At 40.6% G+C, this 22,512-nt stretch overlaps 1 protein-coding gene across 9 annotated transcripts in view; it reads right to left on the reverse strand.

Moving 5' to 3' along the window:
- Nucleotides 1-22,512, reverse strand: part of PIGN (phosphatidylinositol glycan anchor biosynthesis class N) — a 155,266-nt gene that overhangs the window by 56,797 nt on the left and 75,957 nt on the right. For all 9 annotated transcript variants that reach the window (XR_004644636.1, XR_004644637.1, XM_034762080.1 and 6 more), the window contains 7 exons: nucleotides 19,578-19,656; nucleotides 13,784-13,960; nucleotides 10,051-10,190; nucleotides 9,011-9,110; nucleotides 8,799-8,891; nucleotides 7,237-7,328; nucleotides 1,254-1,365 (listed from right to left, as the gene is read on the reverse strand). Coding sequence is in view for 7 of the 9 variants with exons in the window: in XM_034762080.1 (XP_034617971.1) it covers nucleotides 1,254-1,365; nucleotides 7,237-7,328; nucleotides 8,799-8,891; nucleotides 9,011-9,110; nucleotides 10,051-10,190; nucleotides 13,784-13,960; nucleotides 19,578-19,656 (793 nt within the window). In the remaining 2 variants the exon portion in view is untranslated. The remainder of the gene's footprint in view (nucleotides 1-1,253; nucleotides 1,366-7,236; nucleotides 7,329-8,798; nucleotides 8,892-9,010; nucleotides 9,111-10,050; nucleotides 10,191-13,783; nucleotides 13,961-19,577; nucleotides 19,657-22,512) is intronic.

Below are 22,512 nucleotides of genomic sequence, written 5' to 3' on the forward strand. Positions count from 1 at the left end.
CTGTACTGGGCTAGCTTGATTATCACTTCAAAAGTTTTTTTTCTCTTAATTAATTGGCCTCTCAGAGTTGGTAAGACAACTCCCACCTGTTTATGCTCTCTGTATGTGTGTATATATATCTCCTCAATATATGTTCCATTCTATATGCATCCGAAGAAGTGGGCTGTAGTCCACGAAAGCTTATGCTCTAATAAATTTGTTAGTCTCTAAGGTGTCACAAGTACTCCTGTTCTTCTTTTTGCGGATACAGACTAACACGGCTGCTACTCTGAAACTTCAGTTTGTGGTGCAAGTGTGAGGAGCTGGGAGCAAGAGGTGCAAGGAGCTGAGAGTGAGAGGGTGTGCTGCTGGAGGACTGAGGAGCACAAGCGTTATCAGACACCAGGAGGAAGGTCCTGTGGTGAGAATAAGGAAGGTGTTTGGAGGAGGCATGGGGAAGTAGCCCAGGGAGTTGTAGCTGTCATGCAGCTGTTACAGGAGGCACTATAGACAGCTGCAGTCCACAGGGCCCTGGGCTGGAACCCAGAGTAGAGGGCGGGCCCGGGTTCCCCCCAAACCTCCCAATTGACTTGGACCTTGGGTTCTTCCAGAGGGGAAGGTCTCTGGGCTGTTCCCCAACCCACATGGTGAATCTATGTGGCAAGAAAATCCGCCAATAAGCGCAGGACCCACCAAGATAGAGGGGGAACTTTGTCGCAACATATATTGTGAAAGAAATACCCACCAATTTCAGAAAGCCATACATAATTCTCAACTTTGCCATGATAAAAGAAATGGATTTAACCAGCAGAAAAGAACTAGATTACAGATTCATGTTATTCTTCAAGTTCAAGCCAGAAATCGAAAAGAAACTCTTAGGACCATACTGTGTCCTTGAATCAGCGAATGCAGTTTACACAAACGTCACTGGAAGTTACACATGTGGATTGAGGGTAAGACATTGACCTTGAAGAGGAAGGCATATAAACATATGTAAATGTGTGTGCATGTGTGTACATACACACATATCTATACATATGCATCAATACACACACACAGAGAATGAATATCTGATACTGCAAATATTACCACATTTAAAAGTGCTTATTACTATGAGTATAGTTTCATTAAAAAAGTAGTCAATTGGACAACTCCCGATAATAAACAGAACTTCCTGATAGAGTTTGCAGGACTGGGTCCTTAGACAGTACATACAAATATACATATAAAAATTATTTTGCAACATTCAAATGTATTGAAAATTAGCAACTGACCTGAAAAAGGAGTATTGTCAGATCTTTCTTAGGCACATATTTATTTTTGCTTTTACAAAGACATGCCAGGAAGAAGGAAGAGATCAGGAGAATCACCAAACCTGCTACTGTTCTGTTAAATAAACAAACAATTATTAAAATGTCCCTCTTTATAAAATTCTCATAAGAATGATTTTCCCATAGGATTTTTCTCACAGGAATGAAACTAGTCATCTTATAAAATTACAGCTAGAAACATTCAGAAAGCATCTACAACCCATCTTTGGGAAACCAGACCAAGGGGTTAAAATTAATGATGTGACAGATGTTTTTTGAAGGCTTGTCATCCATAAACTTTCACTGTGGCCTTCTTTTTTCTCTATCCTAGGTCTTTGTTTTGTTTATGTGTCTTGTTCATCATGTTAACATAACACCCATCATTCTTTGCTTTCTTTGAATTACTTTCTTTGCAAGTCTATGAGTTGAATTACAAAAATCTGTGATTTAAAGTAATTTGCTTCAAGGTTTTTTGGGTCACATTAAGAAATTGCATTTAAATGATAATATATATTAGTGGTAGTACAACAGTCTGATTCTGATAGAAAGAATGTCACTATTCATCATATAATAATTTCTTTTTTCTTAAAAGATGGTTTCAACTCACTTGAATAGAATAATCTAAGTTTTGTTTTATTTTCCATTAACTCCCCACTTAACGTCCTCTTGCTTAACGTTGTTTTAATCTTACGTCTCTGATCAATTACAGAACATGTTCCATTTAAAGTTGTGCAATGCTTCACTAATAATGTTGTTTGGCTGCCTGCTTTGTCCACAGCTGGCAGCCCCCCATCAGCTTCCCTACACCCTCCCCCCCACAGTGCCTCCCACCCGCCGGCAGACCCCGCGGATCAGCGCCTTCCCCGTCCTCCTCCCGCCTCCTGCCCACGGCAATCAGCTGGCTTGTGGTGTTCAGGAGGGAGGGGGGGAAGGAGCAAGGACTCGGCACGCAGGCTCCCCCTCCCTCCCCTGCTTCCCAAATGCCACAAACCAGCTGATTGCCGTGGGCAGGAGGCAGGGGAGGGTGGGGGGAGGTGTGCAGCGTCTCGCTCCTCCTCCTTCCCTCCTGCCCACGGCAATCAGCTGGCTTGCGATGTTCGGGGGCAGGAGGGAGGGAGGAGGAATGAGGATTCGGCGCACAGGCTCCCCCCTCCCTCCTTTCCCTCCTGCCCATGGCAATCAGCTGGCTTGCGCAGTTCAGGAGGCAGGGGAGGGAGAGGGAGCCTGTGCCGAGTCCTCGCTCCTCCCCCCTCCCTCCTGAACGCTGCAAGCCAGCTGATTGCTGCGGGCAGGAGGCAGGGGGGAGGAGCAAGGGACACGGCGTGCGGAGTAAAGGGGAAGGTTGGGGGGTGGGAAGAAGAGGCGGGTTAAGGGTGGGGGGTTGGGGAAAGGGGTGGCGAGGGTGGGCCAAAGGTTGAGCCCCCCCCCGCCCCTGGTGCTTGCAGAGTAGGGGAAGCTGCCGCTGCAGCTGTGCAACGTGCTTAGACTTAGCCTACAGCACCTTCAGCCTCCTTGCCTGCCTCATTGTCTCCAGTGCCAGTGGGCTGTGCCTGTGTGGGGTAAGGCGGGGCACCTCCCAACTATGGTACTGTACTGTACGGCAAAAAAAAATTTCCCTGGACCCTAACACCCCCCCCCCCCATGTACATTCATTCTTATGGGGAAACTGGATTCTCTTAACATCATTTCACTTAAAGTCACATTTTTTAGGAACATAACTACAACGTTAAGTGAGGAGTTACTGTACTGTTATAAAAATGAATGAAAATTAAAAGAGCCTGACTGACAACAGTGACAACCGAAGTTCTCCACTTAACTAAATTTATGACTAAGTTTAACACCCTTGTAAGGGGCAAAATACCAAAGAAACGCACCACAGTAGTATTTAACTTCCAAGAGGGGAATGACACAAAAATGAGGAGGCTAGTTAAATAGAAATTAAAAGGAACAGTCATAAGAGTGAAATGCCTGCAAGTTGAATGGAAACTTTTTAAAATCATCATAATAGAGGCTCAAACTGGATGTACATCCCAAATTAAAAAAAAAAACAAAAAAACAGTAAGAGGACCAAAAAACCCACCACCATGGCTAAACAACAGAATAAAAGAGGCAGTCAGAGGCAAAAAGACATCCTTTAAAAATTGGAAGTCAAATCCTACTGAAGAAAATGGAAAGGAGCATAAACACTGGCAAGTCAAATGTAAAAGTATATTTAGTCAGGCCAAAAAAAAAAAAAAAAAAAAAAGAATTTGAAGAGCAACAAGAAAAAGACACAAAATCTAACAGTAAAATTTAAGTACATCAGAAGCAGGAAGCCTGCAAACAATCAGTGAGGCCACTGGACGATCAAGGTGCTACAGGAGTACTCAATGAAGACAAGGCCATTGTGGAGAAGCTAAATGAAGTCTTTGCATTGGTGTTCACAGCAGAAGATGTGAGGAAGTTTCCCACACCTGAGCCATTCTTTTTAGGTGGCAAATCTGAGGAACTGTCTCAGATTGAGGTGTCAATCGAGGAGGTTTTGAAACACAGGGAAAAATTAAACAGTAATAAATCACCAGGAAATACCCAAGAGTTCTGAAGGAATCAGTTAGGAAACAGCAGAACTTACAACTGTGGTATATAACCTATTGCTTAAATCAGCTTAAGTCAGACTGGTGGATAGCTAATGTGACACCAATATTTTAAAAAGGCTCTAGAGATGATCCTGGAAATTACAGGCCAGTGAGACTAACTTCAATACCAGGCAAACTGGTTGAAACTATAGTAAAGAACAGAATTATCAGACACATAGATGAACATGATACAAAAGAGTCAACACAGCTTTTCTAAGTAGAAATCATGCCTCACCAATATACTAGAATTCTTTGAAGGAGGGAGTCAACAAACGTGTCCAAGGGTGATCCAGTAGATACAGTGTACTTGGACTTTCAGAAAGCCTTTGACAAGGTCCCTCACCAAAGGCTCTTAAGCAAAGTAAGCAATCATGGTATAAGAGGGAAGGGTCCTCTCATGGATCAGTAACCAGTTAAAAGATAGGAAACACAGGATAGAAATAAACAGTCAGTTTTCACAGTGGAGAGAAGTAAATAGCAGAGTCCACAAAGGGTCTGTACTGAAACCAGTTCTGTTCAACATATTCATAAATGATCTGGGAAAAAGGGGTACACAGTGAGGTGGGAAAGTTTGCAGATGATACAAAATTACTCAAGATAGTTAAGTCCAAAGCTGATTGTGCAGAGTTACAAAGGGATCTCACAAAACTGGGTAACTGGGCAACAAAATGGCAAATGAAATTCAATGTTGAGAAATGCAAAGTAATGCACATTGGAAGACATAATCCCAACTATACACAAAAAATGATGGGGTCTAAATTAGCTGTTATCACTCAAGAAAGAGATCTTGGAATCATTTTGGATAGTTCTCTGAAAACATCTGCTCAATGTGCAGTGGCAGTCAAAAAGCTAACAAAACGTTAGAGACTATTAGGAAAGAAATAGATAATAAGATAGAAAATATCAAAATGCCACTATATAAATCCATGATACACCCACACCTTGAATACTGCATGCAGTTCTGGTCACCTCATCACAAAAAAAGATACATTAGAATTTGAAAAAGTACAATAGAAGGACAACAAAAATGATTAAGGGTATGGAACAGCTTCCATATGAGAGATTAAAAAGACTGCGACTGTTCATCTTGGAAGAGAGACGACCAAGGGGCAATATGATAAAGGTTTATAAAATCATGAATGGTGTGAAGAAAGTGAATAAGGAACACAACACACAAACCAGGGATCACCCAATGAAATTAATAGGCAGCAGGTTTAAAACAAACAAAAGGAAGTATTTCTTACACAACGCACAGTCAACATGTGGAACTCATTGTCAGGGATGTTGTGAAGGTCAAAAGTATAACTGGGTTAAAAAAAAATTAGATAAGTTCATGTAAAATAACTCAACCAATGGCTATTAGCCAAAATAGTCAGGGATGCAATTCTATGCATTGGGTGTCTCTAAACCTCTGACTGCTAGAAGCTGGGACTGGACAACAGGGAATGGATCACTTGATAAATTGTTCTGTTCTGCTCACTCCCTCTGAAGCATCTGGCACTAGCCACTATTGGAAGATAGGATAGTGGACTAGACAGACCATGGGTTATGTTTATCTTTATGTTCTTTTTCTTGTAGCAAAAGCTCAGCAAGGGGAAAAGTACTGCAAGCGTCCCTGGACTATTCCTACAACTTGCTTCAGCCTTGATGTAAAGGATCAGCCATAAGTAGTAATAAAGTTATACCTATCTCATAGAGCTGGAAGGGACCCTGAAAGGTCATTGAGTCCAGCACCCTGCCTTCAATAGCAGGACCAAGTACTGATTTTGCCCCAGATCCCTAAGTGGCCCCTTCAAGGACTGAACTCACAACCCTGGGTTTAGCAGGCCAATGCTCAAACCACTGAGCTATCCCTCCCCCCAAGTTCTAATACCCACTCATTCCCTGAACTCTCTGCAGAGACTACCAACAACCTGTCTGAGACTGGTTTTGTGATGTGGACAGATGCACAACAAGAAATGAACAAACAACAAAAAATTAACTCGGGCCACTGAATTCCCATCATGTAATGACTTGCAGGTACTGATAATAACCAATATTGAAATTACACAAGGGCTACCTAGTTTGAGTTTTCAAATTACTGAAGGAAACTTGATCTTGGATTTGGGGCTGCTAGGGTCATAGCCTTGGAACGTGTGCATTTTGCTCACACAGGTGTAATAAATGCACCTGGATCTCAGTGAAGCTCTGGTTTATTTATCTTTGTAGTTTCTCTTCCATCCCTTCCCTTAGCTTCATGTGTTCCAGGAAGCCATGTATATTTTCAAAATCCAAAAAACCCAAGACAACAGTTAAACAAGCACAAAACATTTCAGAGCTGTAAAGATGAACTGGAGGAGGGGGACCAAAAGGATACCCAGCAAGTGCCAGTTGCATTAGGGATCACTTGCAATGAAAAAGCAGGGAGAGAAGGAAACCGGAGTGCCTGGAGAAACAGAGTAGTGGATAGAATCCAATGTGCATTAAAAAAAAAAGAATGAACTAGACTGGATTGGAGGAAATGTATGCATACATATGCAGCCAAAAGATGCTAATAAGGTGTGAAAAATCCTCTTAGATATTCCTAAAATGCCTACCACAATGACAAAAGATGAGTGGGTTGGCAGTAGATGGGGAAGGGTTGGATCGAAAATCTGTTAGGATGGACTAAAACTTAATGAGCAGTGTTGGAATTATGTCTGGGAAAAGCATCAATACCTCTGAAAATATTTAGGATCATAGCTCTTCCCCCACCTTCCAAACATCATGCTGCATAGCCAGGTATCAGAGCTCTAATGGCATCTCTTACTCAAGCACAGTGACAGCATGCTAAAATGACTCCATTAGGCACAATGTGTCGAGCAGGGAAAGAAGTGTTGTGTGAAGTTCAAATCAAGCATTTTCTTTCTCTGCATTAAGTTCTATACTACATCTAACCAACCCATGCTGGGCCAATCAGTGGGACTGGCAAGTAGACTGGTGATGCCTGCAAGATGAAGCGGTAGTTGGCAATGAGAATGGAGTGGATGATGGAGATAACAGAAATGCACAAGAAAAAAATGACAATGGCTCAGTGGGGGAAGAGACAAAGGAAAGAAGAGGAGGAAATGCACAATATAGGAAGGAGACGCCAAAGAGAGAATCAAGGAGGAAAGGATACAGGAAACAGGAAAACAACAAAGAAAAGCTAGATACATAATAAAAGAGAAAAAAAATCCATCCCATTAATGTGAGTACTTCATTAGCTACAGACTTTTATTCAATGACAAATTACTTAAAATTAGATATGGGAATTTAAATTTGTGAATATTAAATGGAAAAATAAAGATCTTTAATCAACAAAATGTTCTTACACCAGAGAAATATTAGGCTCTCTTCCTACAACAGGCATCAAGGGAAACATTGCCAAGAGTAAACATAATAGAGTCCAGCTCAGTGTTGTTACCTAGAAGAAAGAAACAAACCACAGCATCTTTGCAAATCATGCCTGCAGACAAAACTGACTGTACAGAGAAAACATTTCAGTATTTGCTATACTGAGCTAATAGTACAGTCAGCCATTAGAATCTCCATCAGAATAAATGGTTGCATGCATCATGGATAGGATAAACTGAAAAAAATTGACAGAGCCATTTATACTACAGCACTTTGACCCTGATTCAGGGAAGCATTTAAATAATTTCTAAAGTCCTATTGAAATCAAGAGGAAATAAAGTTAAGAGAGTGTTTAAGTGCTTTCCTGAATTGGGGCCTTTGAGCACAACTTGTTATTCAGAAAACCGGGTTTATTTATAACTTTATGGAAATCAGTGAAATGCAAGATGAGATCCCAATAAAACTAATATTATCACAGATATTCTATACTATAACTACTCAGAAGAACAAGTAACCATTAATTGTCTTAAATACATTAAAATAATTAACAGTCGAATAGGAAGCTGCCACCTGGACAGTTTTATAATGCAAAGCAAGACTCAGGAATCTCTCTCATTTGAATACAAGAGAAAAGAAGTATCTTTAGAGTTGTCATAATACATTTTAAAAATTAGAGTTTGCTGTGTTTTTTGGATTAAAAAGGGTTCTGAATAAATTAACAGTGATGGCTGACATTGAAAACTGCTGCTTTCCCACGCATTCAAGTGGAAACAGTGCCATCTGACTCCCACCCTACAATACCAGACTAGAGCTTTTGCTGGGAAACTTTAGTACAATGGCAGATTCAGAGGTGAGACGAGGTACACTATTTGGTTACAGAGATAGTGAAACAGTGACAGATGATTATAATAGCTATTTTAAAAATTAATTTTCAAGAAATATTTGTATTTAAAAAATAGCTACAGGCCTACAGTATTATGACTAATCATTGTAAGCTTCCTTTAAGGACCTCAATGTTTATAAAACTGTTACATTTTAGTAAAATATGTGTGTATGTTTCATGACTATTTTCATGGGATTTTATCCCAAGCCTTTTTAATTATTACATCACAGAATACAACAACTGAACACTGGTAACACTGAAGCTAGCCTGAAAACAGGATGGCAACATGACACAGCTAACTGGGACACTAGACTTCAGCAGAAATCTTGGATTTCCTAGCCAATTTGTTGGACCATTACAGTGACTACCAAAAGAGTGCAGACACACTACAGTCAGGATCAGCTTTCAGTCAAGTGTCATGACAGTGCTGCTTGGTCAGCACCCTTACTGCTTGGCCTGTGAAACTGTAACATCAATAGATCCAGGAAATGTGGCATTATCTTGTCCTGCTTGATGTTAGCCATTATAGTGATAACAGGAAGTGCATTACAGGAATGAGAATCAGGAGACCACAGTCCAAAAGAGGAGACCAACCATTTACTAAAAGGTAACCAACTGCCAATCAATTTAATGCCTTTTGGCAAAGCATTACTGTACCTTTGCCTGAGCCCACAGTCGTGTGATCAATGGCCAGCCAGCAAAGGCAATGAGACCAACAGTAAGTGTAGAGCGGTAAAAAAAGCTGAAAACCTAATAAAAAATTTCAATAAGAAAATGAAAAACAAACTTTAATAAAAGCAACATTTCCTCAAGCAGATAAAAAGCCAACAATGAAGTCCTTTATAAATACATAGTAATAAAGTACTTACTAATATTTCAATTCCCAGAGCACCAGCTACTAAGAATCCAATAGACTGACCCAGAGGAAATACCAAGAGCAATGACGCAAGGTCTTGAATAACTCTGAATCTGTTTAGGAAGATTGCATAGGATAATCATTATCTTTAGTTAAAACAAATTAGACAGGATCACTGCCATAAATTAGGAGGTTTAAGAGTGTAAGTGCTCAGAAGCAGCTCTCATTTTTTTTAACTTTACACATTGACACTATCAGAACTACCTTCATGTGTATGGACTACTGAGTTTATGAATATTTACATTAAGTTCAGCATCCACTGAAACTGATGAAAAATTCAAAAGCATTGACAAAAATATGCCTGGTTAGCTTTATTAGTGTCTACTTAAACAGGTCATTACTAAAAGCCAACAGGAGCTTGTCCAGTTTTCTTTGAATAATACAAACAACCAATATGTCAGGCAGGTAACGGCAACTGCAAACTTACAAATATTTCCATAATCGAGAGCATTTTTTCAGCATAGGCTAGAACCATCAACCAATTTTGCAGAATTAGAACCTGATTCTGAATAGTGCTGGGTGTCCTCTATTGCAGTGGGGGTTGAGAGTGTTCAGCACTTTGGACCAGACTTAGTTTGAAAAATCACTGAAAAAAGGAACATTTTGCCCAACTTATGAAATCAGTTTCTGCAAATTCGTCTCCAACACATCAGGAACTTGCTCCAGGGGCTAGAATCTAGAGGCAGCTTCTCCCACACACTGCAATGTTATTTTGGTTTTGGAGGGTATGAGACCATTTTTATTGGTCAAAAAAATTTCCAAATAGAGAGGTATCTACTAGAAGGGCCAAATATAGCTGTCAGTTTGGAAACCCCACTTCACCTGCTAGGGAGAGATAAACCAGAGTGTCCTGGAAGGTCCTGGAAAATGAATACTTCATAAAAGGAAGAAAAACATTTCTCAATGACTTTTGCAGAATTTGATTGTCAACAAAGGGCAGGGCGTAGAAGACGAGCGAGATGAGTTTATGAATCAGCTTGATTCTTTACTTACTCTTTCACAACTGCATACCATACTGGTACCGGTAACAGACAATATATGTAATACGTCCACGGACAGGTTTGAATCAGCAGGAAAAAAGCTATTAATACTCCAATAGCTGCAAAACCATACAAAAGGAGAACAGTAGATGCCTGAAATGCAAATGATTCATATAAACATTCCTGAAACAGTACTCTAATATTTCAAACTTCAGAATACTATTTCCCAGTTATCTGATGCACAGTACATCAAACATTATTCCAAGAAAGCAGCTAAACTAACGTACAAGGTGGTTCATCAGCAAACTGTATAGTGTTTCCAGGCAGAAAAATACTTAGGAATGGCATTTAAACATATAGGGCTAAAATTTTCAAGCAAAAGGACTTACAGGAAACTGCACATGAAAAATATGTGTGCACAAACAACACTGATCTGTGCATGCACAATGTACTTGAAAATCGAAGGGAGTTATAGTTACTCAGAATTTTGGAAAATAAGGATACTTCTATTTAGGTGTCTAAATATGCATTTAAAAAAATAAATTTTAGCACCCAAGTTTGCATAACATTTACTATGTCCAAAAGTTTCAACGTAAAATTCCATGTGCACATTTGTTTCTTTTGTGTAAGAAATTAGTAGAAGAAGAAACTTCAGTAATCAAACTGGAATACAATTCTTTAATTACTATTGGAAAATCCAACCCTCTTTTCAGGAACTACGGATTGATTCTCCACGGCCTTCTCTTACGTGAGTAAGGTTTTTCTGTGTAAGGCAGGTCTGCAAGAAGAGGCTTCAAGTTTGCATTTATTTGTTGAAATTAATTTATTTGGTATTAATCCTCTTTTTTCTAAACCTTTTTGAATTTTGATGTTCATACAAGAAACCAAGGAACGTGGCTATTTTTATTTATATTGTGATAACTCCTAGAAGCCACAGCCCCATTGTGCTAGCAACTGCAGAAACTCATCACAAAAGAGAAGAGCCTTGCCCTGAAGAGCGTACAAACTAAGTATAAGACTATAGACAAGAGATGGCTATAGATAACTATTGTTTAAAAGCTTCTAGACATAGCTAGCCCTGTTAATGATTTTAAAAAATTGGGCTTCTCCAAAGAATTTATAACCTAAAGAGAATATTCCTTTTAGTAGGGAAGAGAGATTGCACGTTGTTTTATCATGCTTGTTTATTGCGGAATAAAGGGCCTGTATGAAAGAGGAATTTCAGAAAATATAAAACTCTGATGTACACTTAGAAATGGATGAAATTTTCTAAACTGGTATTTCTTAAAATAGCACTAGTGCATATCCATCACCTCTATGTCTACAAAGAGGAACATTAAATAAGCATTTTCCTTTCTTGTCACAGCTTTTATTTACATTGATTCAGGAACCACTCACTGTAATCTGGGAACATTCTGATATTTGAAAGGTTAAAGTTTTATTAAATATTTTTGTTCCAAAGCCCATTACAATTTGACATAACATGCAAAAGCCTTAGGATCCAAGGGCAGTCTTTGGTACATTATATGCTGACAAAGCCTAAAAAAACCAACAACCCTATCTATTGTTTTTCTTCTATAAGTTGTGTCAACTTCTTTGAAGGAGTAAAAATATATAGTGGGATATGCAAACATATTAAACATGTAGGGGAGAGCAGACCAGGTAGCTAGTGTAAAACATTCATTCCTCTTCCTTCCCCTGTAATTGACATAAAACTGTCTCTATCTAAACCAGAGGTGGGCAAACTATGGCCTGCGGGTCACATCTGGCCCGCAGGGCTGTCCTGCCCAGCCCCTGAGCTCCCAGCCGGCCCCAGCCCCTGCCCTGCTGCCCCCCAGAGCCTCAGCTCACTGTGCCGCCAGCGCAGCGGCGTGGCTGGCTCTGGCCGGGCAGCGCGGCTCAGGTGCAGATTTACAAGTGAACACAGGGTGCCCTGGCACGCCCCCCCCCCAACAACAGTGGACCCCAGGGTCCGGGCACTCGGGCAGCTCAGCACCGGTGCACCCTCCGCAGGGGGGAGGGTGTGCCGGTGCTGAGCTGCCCGAGTGCCCGGACCCTGGGGAGGGGGAAAGAGGAGAAGAGGGGCTGCACTGAGGGGGCAGGAGAGCAGGCAGGCAGTGCGGGTTGCAGGAGCCCATGGAATGCGGCTGGAGGACTCAGAAGGAGCACCAGGTGGCCATGCAGCTGGCCGGAGAGAAGCAGTGCTTTGAAGGGGAACCGCTGCTTCTCTCTGGCTGCACAGCTGCCACTGCTGCTCCTGAGTCCTCCGCCCATGTTCGCAGGGGGCTTGGGGGGGGGTGGGGGTGGATAGGGGCTGAGGTCCCAGGTGGGTGGTTAGGGGCAGCGGGTCACGGGAGGAGACGGTCAGGGGACAAGGAGCAGGGGGGTTGGATGGGTCAGGGATTCTGAGGGGGGCAGTCAGGGGGCAGGAAGTGGGAGGGGGCATGCTGTTTGGGAGGCACAGCCTTCCTTACCTGGCCCTCCATGTTGTTTCGCAACCCCAATGTGGCCCTCAGGCCAAAAAGTTTGCCCACCCCTGATCTAAACTGATGGGAAGTATCAAATCTAAATGACTTTTAAAATAAAATTTCTGGCATGTTATGTCATATTAAGTTAGGATAAGATATGTCACATTGAAAACTGACCTAATACAACTCATTCTATCACAACTGTTAATATACATCTTTTGGCTCCACAACTTGGTCCCAAATTGCAGATGAAAGGAGATTTACATTTTCTGCGGATGTTTAAAAATAGGAAAAATTGATAAACTTAGAATTCTTCCTAAATTAAATAACACATTGTTTTAAGGGGAAGTGTTTTCGTGAGGAGCATAAAAAGCCACACACAGTTTTAGGAGACGATTAACGTAAACAGTCCTATTAGCCAGTCTGGATTAACAATCCCAAGGTATTTTAATGTTAAATAATTAGAATTAAGGGCGAATATGTATTTACACAGCTATGTTCTTCTGATGTTAAGCCAATATGAAAGAAGGGAGAAGTTAGTTTATATTCTCCTACCTCATACAGCATTACCAGCAAAATGGCTGTCACTAGCATTAAATTAGAAAGGCCAATATTAGGGAGAATTCCCCCAAGCACCAATTTAAGCCTTCATTTCCAAAAACATTGCCCAATACTGTACATGAAAAGAAATGTGTCTGTCTGAGTGTGGTTTCAGAATGTGACTGAGCAAAATACAATAGTTTTCCTTTAATACAACTACACTACATTTCTAACACATGGTCATGAATGACAAGAAGTGGGAAATACTGCAAACACAGTCAGAGAACCTATGGCCAAAATTCATCTCAGTAAAATAATAATAAAAAAGAACAAAAGAAATCTGGTAAGGAGGAGGGAAAAGAGCAGTGTCATGAAAAGGCTAACAGAGTCTCCACTGATGTGGAGACTGACCTGGTTAAATATGGATACATGGTCTGTATTTCTTGACTTTAATGAATCAATGTATACCACAGTTGCTATGAACTACAAACCTACTGCAACTAGAAGCAATGGAATCTGTCCATTTGTTCTCCTCATACATTACACAATGTCCTGAACCGTACCTGCAGGTTGGTGAGGGAGATTTCCCTCAAACTACAAGTAGTTCCTGCTGGCAAGGATCTTTTACTCCAGCTTTGCTTGCTTATCAATTGGCCTACTATTTTTGTACAAATAATACTATGCATGTATAAATTGCGAATTAACTGGGCAGCAACATCACTGCATATTTCAACCTACCTTATCATCGGTACTCCTAGTCAGACTAGTATGTGTCTTGACAATCAGCAAAATTACATAAGATGTCCAGCCCACAAAACCCATGACAACACTTATGCCCAAGAACAATCTGTCATAAGTATGGTAATATGACAGTCCTTCCAAAGCAAGGCTAATCAGGGTTTTGCAAAGAGATACCTTCAGAGAAAAACAGAACAGATATCATAAGCATTTACAACATAATCAGGTAGAACATACTCATAAAATAAACTTACCAAGAAAACATAGCTAAGAAAAGTTTCTTATCTTACAGTAATTAGAATTCTTTGAGATATGTTGTCCATATATTCTAATCTTGCTGCACATGCACCCCATACACTAGATATTGGAGTCTTTTGGCCATCAGTATCCATTGGGACCATGCATGAGCCTTAGGTGTTCTGCTCCCATACTGAGGGCATAAAGGACAGTGTGGACCCATTCTGCCATTCTGTTCCTTCATCATCACAGAACCCAGATGTTTCAGAATTCTGTAGTGGGGGAGGGGAGGGGAAGAAAGGGGGCAGGTCATGGAATATATACGGACAACACACCTTGAACTCCAGCCACTGTAAGTTAAGTATGTTTTCTTTCCTCAAGTGCTTGTCCACAAATGTTCCACTCCGGAATGGGAATGCTTTGCAAGGAAGCTGCATAATGGAGTGAGTCTAATCTGAAAGGAAGGATCTAACCTAACTAGCTCATAACAGACCCTAATACATCCCAATACCCAATTGGATAGTTTCTGGGCTGATACCGCTCTACTTTTCATTCTGTCGGCAAATGCTATAAATAGCTTTGAGGAGACACTGAGGGATTTGGTCCTTTGTAAATAAAAAGGCAGGGCTCTGCAAACACCTGAAGTTTGAAGCCTAGTTTCTTCCCCTTGATTAGAATGTAGCTTATGGAAAAATACTGGTAAATGAATCACTTGGTTCAAATGGAAATCCATGACTACCTTGGGTAAGAACTTGGGATGGTGTGTGAGTGATACCTTATCCTTATGAAATATTACACTAGAAGGGCCTGCCATCTGAGTTTGCATTTCACCAATTCTTTTAGTTGATGTGATTGCTACTAAAAAGGACCTTTTCACATATAAATAACAGGGAACAGCTTGCCAGAGATTCAAACGGAGGGCTCATTGAGCCTTCCAGAACACATTATGGTCCCATGGAGGAAGTTCCCTTACCAGTGGAAAAACATGAATAAAGCCCTGAAGAAACTTAACTATAGTGGTGTAGGAAAACACCATGTGGCTCTGGACATTGTGGTCTTATGCAGAAATGACTGCTAAATGCAGTCAAAGCTGACAGATAGCTCTGAATTCTTCAGAAAAAGCTAATAGTCCAAGACAGCAGGGGTGCAGGAGTTAACGGGTTGTAATATCATTATTCACACCATATCCTGAATCTCTTCTATTTAGCAGCATATGTTAATGTGGTGGAATCCTTTCTATTTTGGATCAAGATGTTCTGGACATCTGAGGAACATGATCTCTCTGACATCGAGACAATAGCCAAGTGGTGAGGTGGAGGGAGATTGGATTTGAATGTAAGACATTACCACTATCTATTAAATCCAGTAGAAGAGATTTGAGTCCTTTTGAGATTTACCATGACGACGATGAGACTTCTCTTGAGTCCATTAGACCCTGTGCCTGATGATGGCCCAGATGTGCTCTCAACCCAGAAGGGACATATTCATCACAAAAATCTTGGTTGAGAGAGGCAAAGAAAAAAAAAGTACGCCCCTGCACACCTGGTTAGGATCTTACCATCTGTTTATTAATGTTAGAATGTTGTGAGGGATTAGTAGAGTCATGTCCACGTAGTGTTTGCTTTGCATGTATATCAACTTTAGCCAGCCAATAGTATAGCACGCTGTGTGATGAATGTGCAAGCGGCCATGTGCCCAAGAAGTCTTGCCCAATTCCTTACAGTAGTATGAGGATGCTTTTGAAATAAATGATGAGGTTGGACGTGGCTTCAAATCTTGTCTTGGGACAGATAAGCTCTGGCTATTGTGGAGTCTAATATAGTGATGACTGCTAGATCCTTGGTAAACACCAGTGGCACTGGAGAAAGACCACATGGCAGTACTCTGTACTGATAATAGTTCTGTCCCATCTGAAGTCTTGAATACTTATAAGGGGATGCTGGAAGTATGGAGATTGGCAGTAGGCATCTTGGAGATCAAGAACCCCAAACCAGTCTACTGAATCTAGTGATGGAATTGGAGAGGCTACGATTACCATTCTGAATTTGAATTGTCGGTTGAAGGTAATGAGCCCTCTCAAAATTCCAAACTAGTCGCCATCCTGACTTTTTCTTCAGTATTAGGAAGTAATTAGAATAAAAACCCTTCCCCCTGAATTTTAGCTAAACCTCTTCTATACTCCGAGAGACAGAAAGGACTCCCCTTCCGGATGTAACAGTGTCTCATGCGCACAGCCCCTTAAAAGGGAAGGAGAAGGGGGTAGGGAGTAATGAATATCTGACTGAGGCTATTTCATGGACCCAGCAGCCTAAGGTTATCAGGTTCCATGACTCCTTGAAAAATTGTAGATGATTCCTAAGTGCGGGCAAAGAAGGGTGTAGATCCACTAGACTGACAGGAGAAAGACACTTTACCAATCTGTCAAAGTGATTATTTTGATACAGACACAGAATGGGATGAAGCCATAGCAGAGGAGGAAGGACTTATTTTTTAAAAAACTCTTTCTTGTAGGTGGAAAGGCTCTTTTTTGGAAAAAGTTATCAAATGATGGTCTCTGTCTAGCATAAGTGCATGGTCTTCCCTGTTTTCCTTCAGAAGCCAGTATATAAACTCCAAGAGAGAGGGGAGTATGGCCCAGGAATCCTTCAATAAGAGAAGAGCCTTGTCAGGGTTTTGTACTAAAAAGACCCAGGCCCTTAAAGAGAAGATCTTCCATCACCAATGCATCTCTCTCAAGATGCCAGAATTTGGGACCCAGGATAACAACAGCTATCACCATGGATCAAGAGGGAGCATTCAGAATTGCCTGAGAGGACATCCTTGCAATCAAAGATTGTCTCAGAGATCAAAGATTTAAACTGCTCCCTGTTCTTTCAAGGAGTTTGTCAATAAATTCTGAATTTTTTGGTATGCAGTGTTGTTGTAGCCATGTTGGTCCCAGGATATTACAGAGACAAGGTGGGTGAGGTAATATCTTTTACTGGACCAATTTATGTTGGTAAGAGAGAGAAGTTTTCGAGCTTACACAATTTATTGTAATTTAAGAAGTCATATCATGCCAGCACTGCCTGATAATCAGCAATTGAGAATTGCAGGCTGCAGACAATTTATGAATGAACAAATCAAGCTGCTTAGGTTCTTTATCTCCCAGAATCATCCTTGGTTGTTATTGTCTGATCTTTTTGTAAGCTGCCACAACCTCTAGCTAACCAGATACTGGATGAGTGTAGATATTCTTCCCTGGCTGACAGCACCTAGTATCTCTTATCAGCGGTTAGAGAGAGGTCAGAATTATGGTCAATGGTGTTTGCCAGATATGCTTTGCCAGCTGTGTGTATATATATATATATATACACACACACCTATCTCACAGAACTGGAAAGGACCCTGAAAGGTCATTGAGTCCAGCCCCGTGCCTTAACTAGCAGGACCAAGTACTGATTTTTGCCCCAGATCCCTAAGTGGCCACCTCAAGGATTGAACTCACAACCCTGGGTTTAGCAGGCCAATGCTCAAAGCACTGAGCTATCCCTCCCCCCAAAAGAGCTTTATTGATGGGAAGTGCCAAAAGCTCAGGCACAGAGCCATGAAGAACATTCAAGAGCTTATGTAAGGTCTTTTGTACCTCCTCCCCTTGTGCCTGGTATCTCAAGAGAACAGGCTATATGTCTGAGCAGATCTTGGAAGCTTTTGTAGTTATCCAGGCAAAACAGGAGCAATTCCTCAGCTGGGGATGAAGATGACATAGCAGGCGATGAGGTTTTTACCCTAGAAGGTAGTGCAGAAGTGTGATGCCTTGTGCGGTGAAGATCCCAGGTGTGCCAATAAGGCCATTTTGGAACATTATATGGAAAAAAGCCTGGGTGCCAGGGAGAAAGATACCAGGGTATATACCTACTCCTATACCTATGTGATCTAGCCATGTAAGAAGCCCTCAACTTTCTTCAGACTTATAAAATTCAAAAAAGGACCCTCAGAGAATATGTATGGGATCCCTCCCCACTGTGATGGGAGTCCAGCTTGGAGTCTTCTTCGTTAGGAGCAGTGCGGTGTCTTGGACCTCGTTTGACTGGGAAATTTCAAAGGGGATGTGCCCTGCTCTTCCCTGGGGAGCAATATTCCGCTCTCTCTGAAAATCTGACTTTTTCAGTCCTACGGAAGTCTGAAGCTAGGCCAGCCTTTGATGATGAGGCCTGGGAGCTAGTGGAACCAAAACTCAAAGGGGCACTTTCTGGACTGAGATGGAACTTGTCCAGAAGGATTTGCCCCACCTGGTTTAGAGGTCAGCTGTCTAAAGTAGTCTAATAAAATGATTAGGCATGCCTCTCTCACCTTCAAAGTCCTTTTAGAAAAGGACCTGCAGACAGAGCATTTGTTGGAGATGTGAGCTTCCCAAGACAAAAAAGGCAACTGGTGTGCCCATCACTGATTGCCTCTCAATAGTGACAACACTTAAAGGTGACTTAGAATAAGACATCCATAAGGCCCAGTACAGGGAAAAAGTCCCATATCAGAGTAAAATAAAAACAAAAGTTGGTAAACTACCAAAACTATCAAATCTTTCTGACGGACAAACTATCCTAATTAAAACTACTCCTAAGTACACTAATATATATAAATGTTTACAAAAGGACTGTGAAAAAAATTGCAGAGACCAGACACTGAGGAGCTCAATCTCTCAGCTAGGGTCATCAAGAAGGAATTGAATGGTGGTTAGACCTGGATTGCTGTTTATGCCTTTGATACAGGACCATGAGGATACCCAAGGAATATGCATGGCCCCAGTGGATACTGATGGTCAAAAAACAGTCCGATCTCAAGGGTGTGCACACCAAGAGTAGAATAAAACATAAAAATAAGCACTTGGTGTAAACTTGTTATAATCTGGGTCTTCCTTATACCAGTTAAATCTACAGACTATGGTGAAGTTAAAATAAAACAGTTGAATCAGGTGAGGGGAAAAAAAACAAACAGGGATGTGTGATCAGAACATGGCCCCATAGATTCTTTTTTCTAGATATGATGCTAGTTCAGTGTGTGACCTTGGGCAAATCCTTTAACTTTGCTGTAAAGTACCCATCTGTAAATGACATTTACCTACAGTATCTCACAAGAGTGCTGTACGGTTATATCTCACAGGGTTGGTTGAAATTCTTGATTGAAAGATACTATAGTTATTTTTTCATATCTGAGCACAATAAATCCACCACCCTTCATAAAACACTGAGCCAAATTCATCCACATGTAACTGCACTGGCTTCAAAAGAGTTACACCAAGAATAAATGTGGTTTGTTTGGGCAGAAACAGCAGCAACAATTAAAAAAATATGCAAAAAAAAATTGTCACTTTTAATATGCAATCAAAATTATTGGTTAGAATTGAATGAATGGAAGCGTGAGGCTTACAATAGGATTAATTTTATGTTAGTAAAAGAGTCAGTAAAAGGAAAAAAAATCAGGCGGCTACTTAAATAGAAAATAGAAAAAAGACGATGGAAGTCCAAGATTTAGTCTAAGTTTTCAAAGATTTGTCACTGTATGGTGATGATTCACTTACCGCCTCGTGATATTTTTCCTGATGAATATAAGATCTTGCTTTTCTTAAAATGTTTATCTGTTCAGTATCTGAAAGCAACCTATATAAAAAATACAAAAGGTCCTTTTAAAAAAAAAAAGTTGCTTTTTTGGTGGGAGGGATTGGGAGCATGAAGGAAAAGAATGTATCTAATTTAGGAACCTTAATATAGACTCACTGTGCACTCTGTTAAAAGTGTACCATATACCCCCCCCAAAAATGAGCAATTTAATCACAGGACATCCTGAGCCATTTCTCTGCCTGCATGCTCATAAATTAGTAAATTATGTTGATACTGAATTCATTTTGAGAATCTGTATTAAAAACATTTTCTTACTTTAGAACTTCCACCTAAATGTGTCGGTGGACATTCCCTGCACCATTTGCAACATATGCATTATTACTGTTCCTGGCTGGGAGCACAGTCAAAAAAAAGTCAGCCATACTTCTACTGGCTGTACGGATGCTATAGACACATCTTTAAATGGCAAGCCCTTCGAAGCAGGGATTGTTATTTTTCTACGTTTAAATAGTGCCCATCATAATTGGGCCTGAATCCCAATTAGGGCACTCTATGCTAATAATAAATAATATTACAACAAGGAACCTTTTCCTTGAAGAACTAGCATTTATCTTCACTCAAACAGTGATCCTCTTATGGAGCCTAAAAACTGCAGGTGAAATACTGACTCCATTAAAGTCAATGGCAAAACTCTCATTGATTTCAATGGAGCCAGGACTCCACCCTAGTCTTCCTGAGAATTTTCCTGTCACACAATACAAAAGAGGGAATGGAATGGGGTGGTGCAGAGTGAGCCCTAGCTCATTTTTTTCAGGGTGGAGCACTGCAATGGATCAGAGAGCTTCCATGCCTGATCACTGAGACACCCCCAACTTTTATTACTCGGTGAACTTCCTAATGCGTTCTGCCACCGCTGCTTCATTTGAGTACAGTGTTAGCGGTATCCCAAAATGTACTATGCACAACAAAAGTAAACACAAAATCTCTGCGGTTTCCCCAGAAGCAGAAGAACCAGCATTCCAGCTATGACTGGATATAGAAAATCTAAGGAGAGAAAAGCAGCTACGAGGACGGAAAATGATAAATGGTTTGACCGCTACAGATGCAGTCCAATCAGGTCAGTATCCACAGTACAGGATCTAAGGAAGACCAGTGATACGAATGAAAATTAGTAGAATCAGGTAGAGAGAATGGAGAATACTGGGAAGAGGAGGAGAAAGAAATAGGTGATTGTTGTGGACAATGAGCTGATTTAACGTCCTTATAAGGTCTGTTTTGAAATCTTAGGAAAAGAACCACTTCAGTGCTATACACACATTCATAAAATGCTCCTCTGAAAGTGCTTCATACAGCTTTGTAGGTCACTGATACTTTACAGAAAAAGCAAAATAGCCACCACACCATTGCCACTGAGCGTGCACCAATTTTGGTGCTCACAGGATTAAAATAGCCAGGTTTTAGACTGTAACATCAGGCTACACTCAAAAGATTCATAGATTCATAGATTCTAGGACTGGAAGGGACCTCGAGAGGTCATTGAGTTCAGTCCCCTGCCCGCATGGCAGGACCAAATACTGTCTAGACCATCCCTGATAGACATTTATCTAACCTACTCTTAAATATCTCCAGAGATGGAGATTCCACAACCTCCCTAGGCAATTTATTCCAGTGTTTAACCACCCTGAGCACTGTCTACGAAAGGACACAATAGGAGTTGTGTGTGCTTGTTAGTTGTATTCATTACACAGTCTTTTCCAATATCTGTCATATTCTAAGATTTCTTGTTTGTTTTGAGAGGGGATTGGGAAGAAAAGGGCAGGACCTATTTATGGGATAAATAAGAGAAAGAAAAAAAATAAGTTTATCTTCACATTTGATTAAGATTTAACAATCTGGAATGAATACTGAACACCTTTTCTCATGACTTATGGTGTATGTCTAATAAATTCTCAAATGATATGCACTGTCATTTATTTTTATGCCTATACTACTTTCTGCCTATTTTATCCATGTCATCTTCAACTTCAACACTGAATAAGTTAAAAAAGCATTCTTTTAATCTTTTATTTTTATCTTTCACTGCAGATCATCCCATAGAGTCATTTAGCCTCTAATTATTCTTTAATTCTCAGTGAATAACTTTATTATTAATGAAATTGCTACGGTCTTTGCCTTTTTCTTGCTTCCTAGATGACAGCTCCCGGGATCTTCTGCATATGGAATGGGTACAACAGAATAAATGGAGCTTTCAAGCAGTACAATTTTTGTAAGTCGGTGCAGAATGCAATTATTTTGTAGAATAAGGGTAACATTCCTAAGTGCATTGTTAATTTTAATAGGCTGACTATAAAAACATACCCTAAATATTACCCCACTTCTGCACAAATGCTTTTATAAGACACCAAACTCTGTTTACTGAAGTGCCAATGAAGATGTTTCAAATAAATTTGGAGGCACTTTGAATTAGGTGAAGTCCTGCAACTGATTGACTGGCTGCTGGTGCACCCATCTACATGCATGCGTGGAGCCTCATCTGCTTCAATGAGACTTTGCATGGGGGCAGGGTGGCACTCACATGCAGTCAGTTGAAGAATCAGGGCTGTGAGAAGAAAGGGAAATAAATCCTAAGGAGAAAACTACGCAGGGGCAGTAAGTTACTAAAAACCTAACAATATAAGGAAAGGACTTTAGATAAGGAACTCATTCAGGACAAAAAATAGTAATGCACTGCATGGAATGAAGAAAAGGGGATCAGGTTTGGGCAGGATTGGGGTTCACGGATGAATAATTACTATGATTAGTTTTAACAGAGCTTAATACATGCTGGATTTCAGTCCAAAGGAACAAATAGCACAGAATCATCTGATCTCATGAGATTCCCACCATTTGGAGCAA

This window comes from Trachemys scripta, chromosome 2, assembly GCF_013100865.1.
Source record: "Trachemys scripta elegans isolate TJP31775 chromosome 2, CAS_Tse_1.0, whole genome shotgun sequence".
Lineage (NCBI taxonomy): Eukaryota > Metazoa > Chordata > Testudines > Emydidae > Trachemys > Trachemys scripta.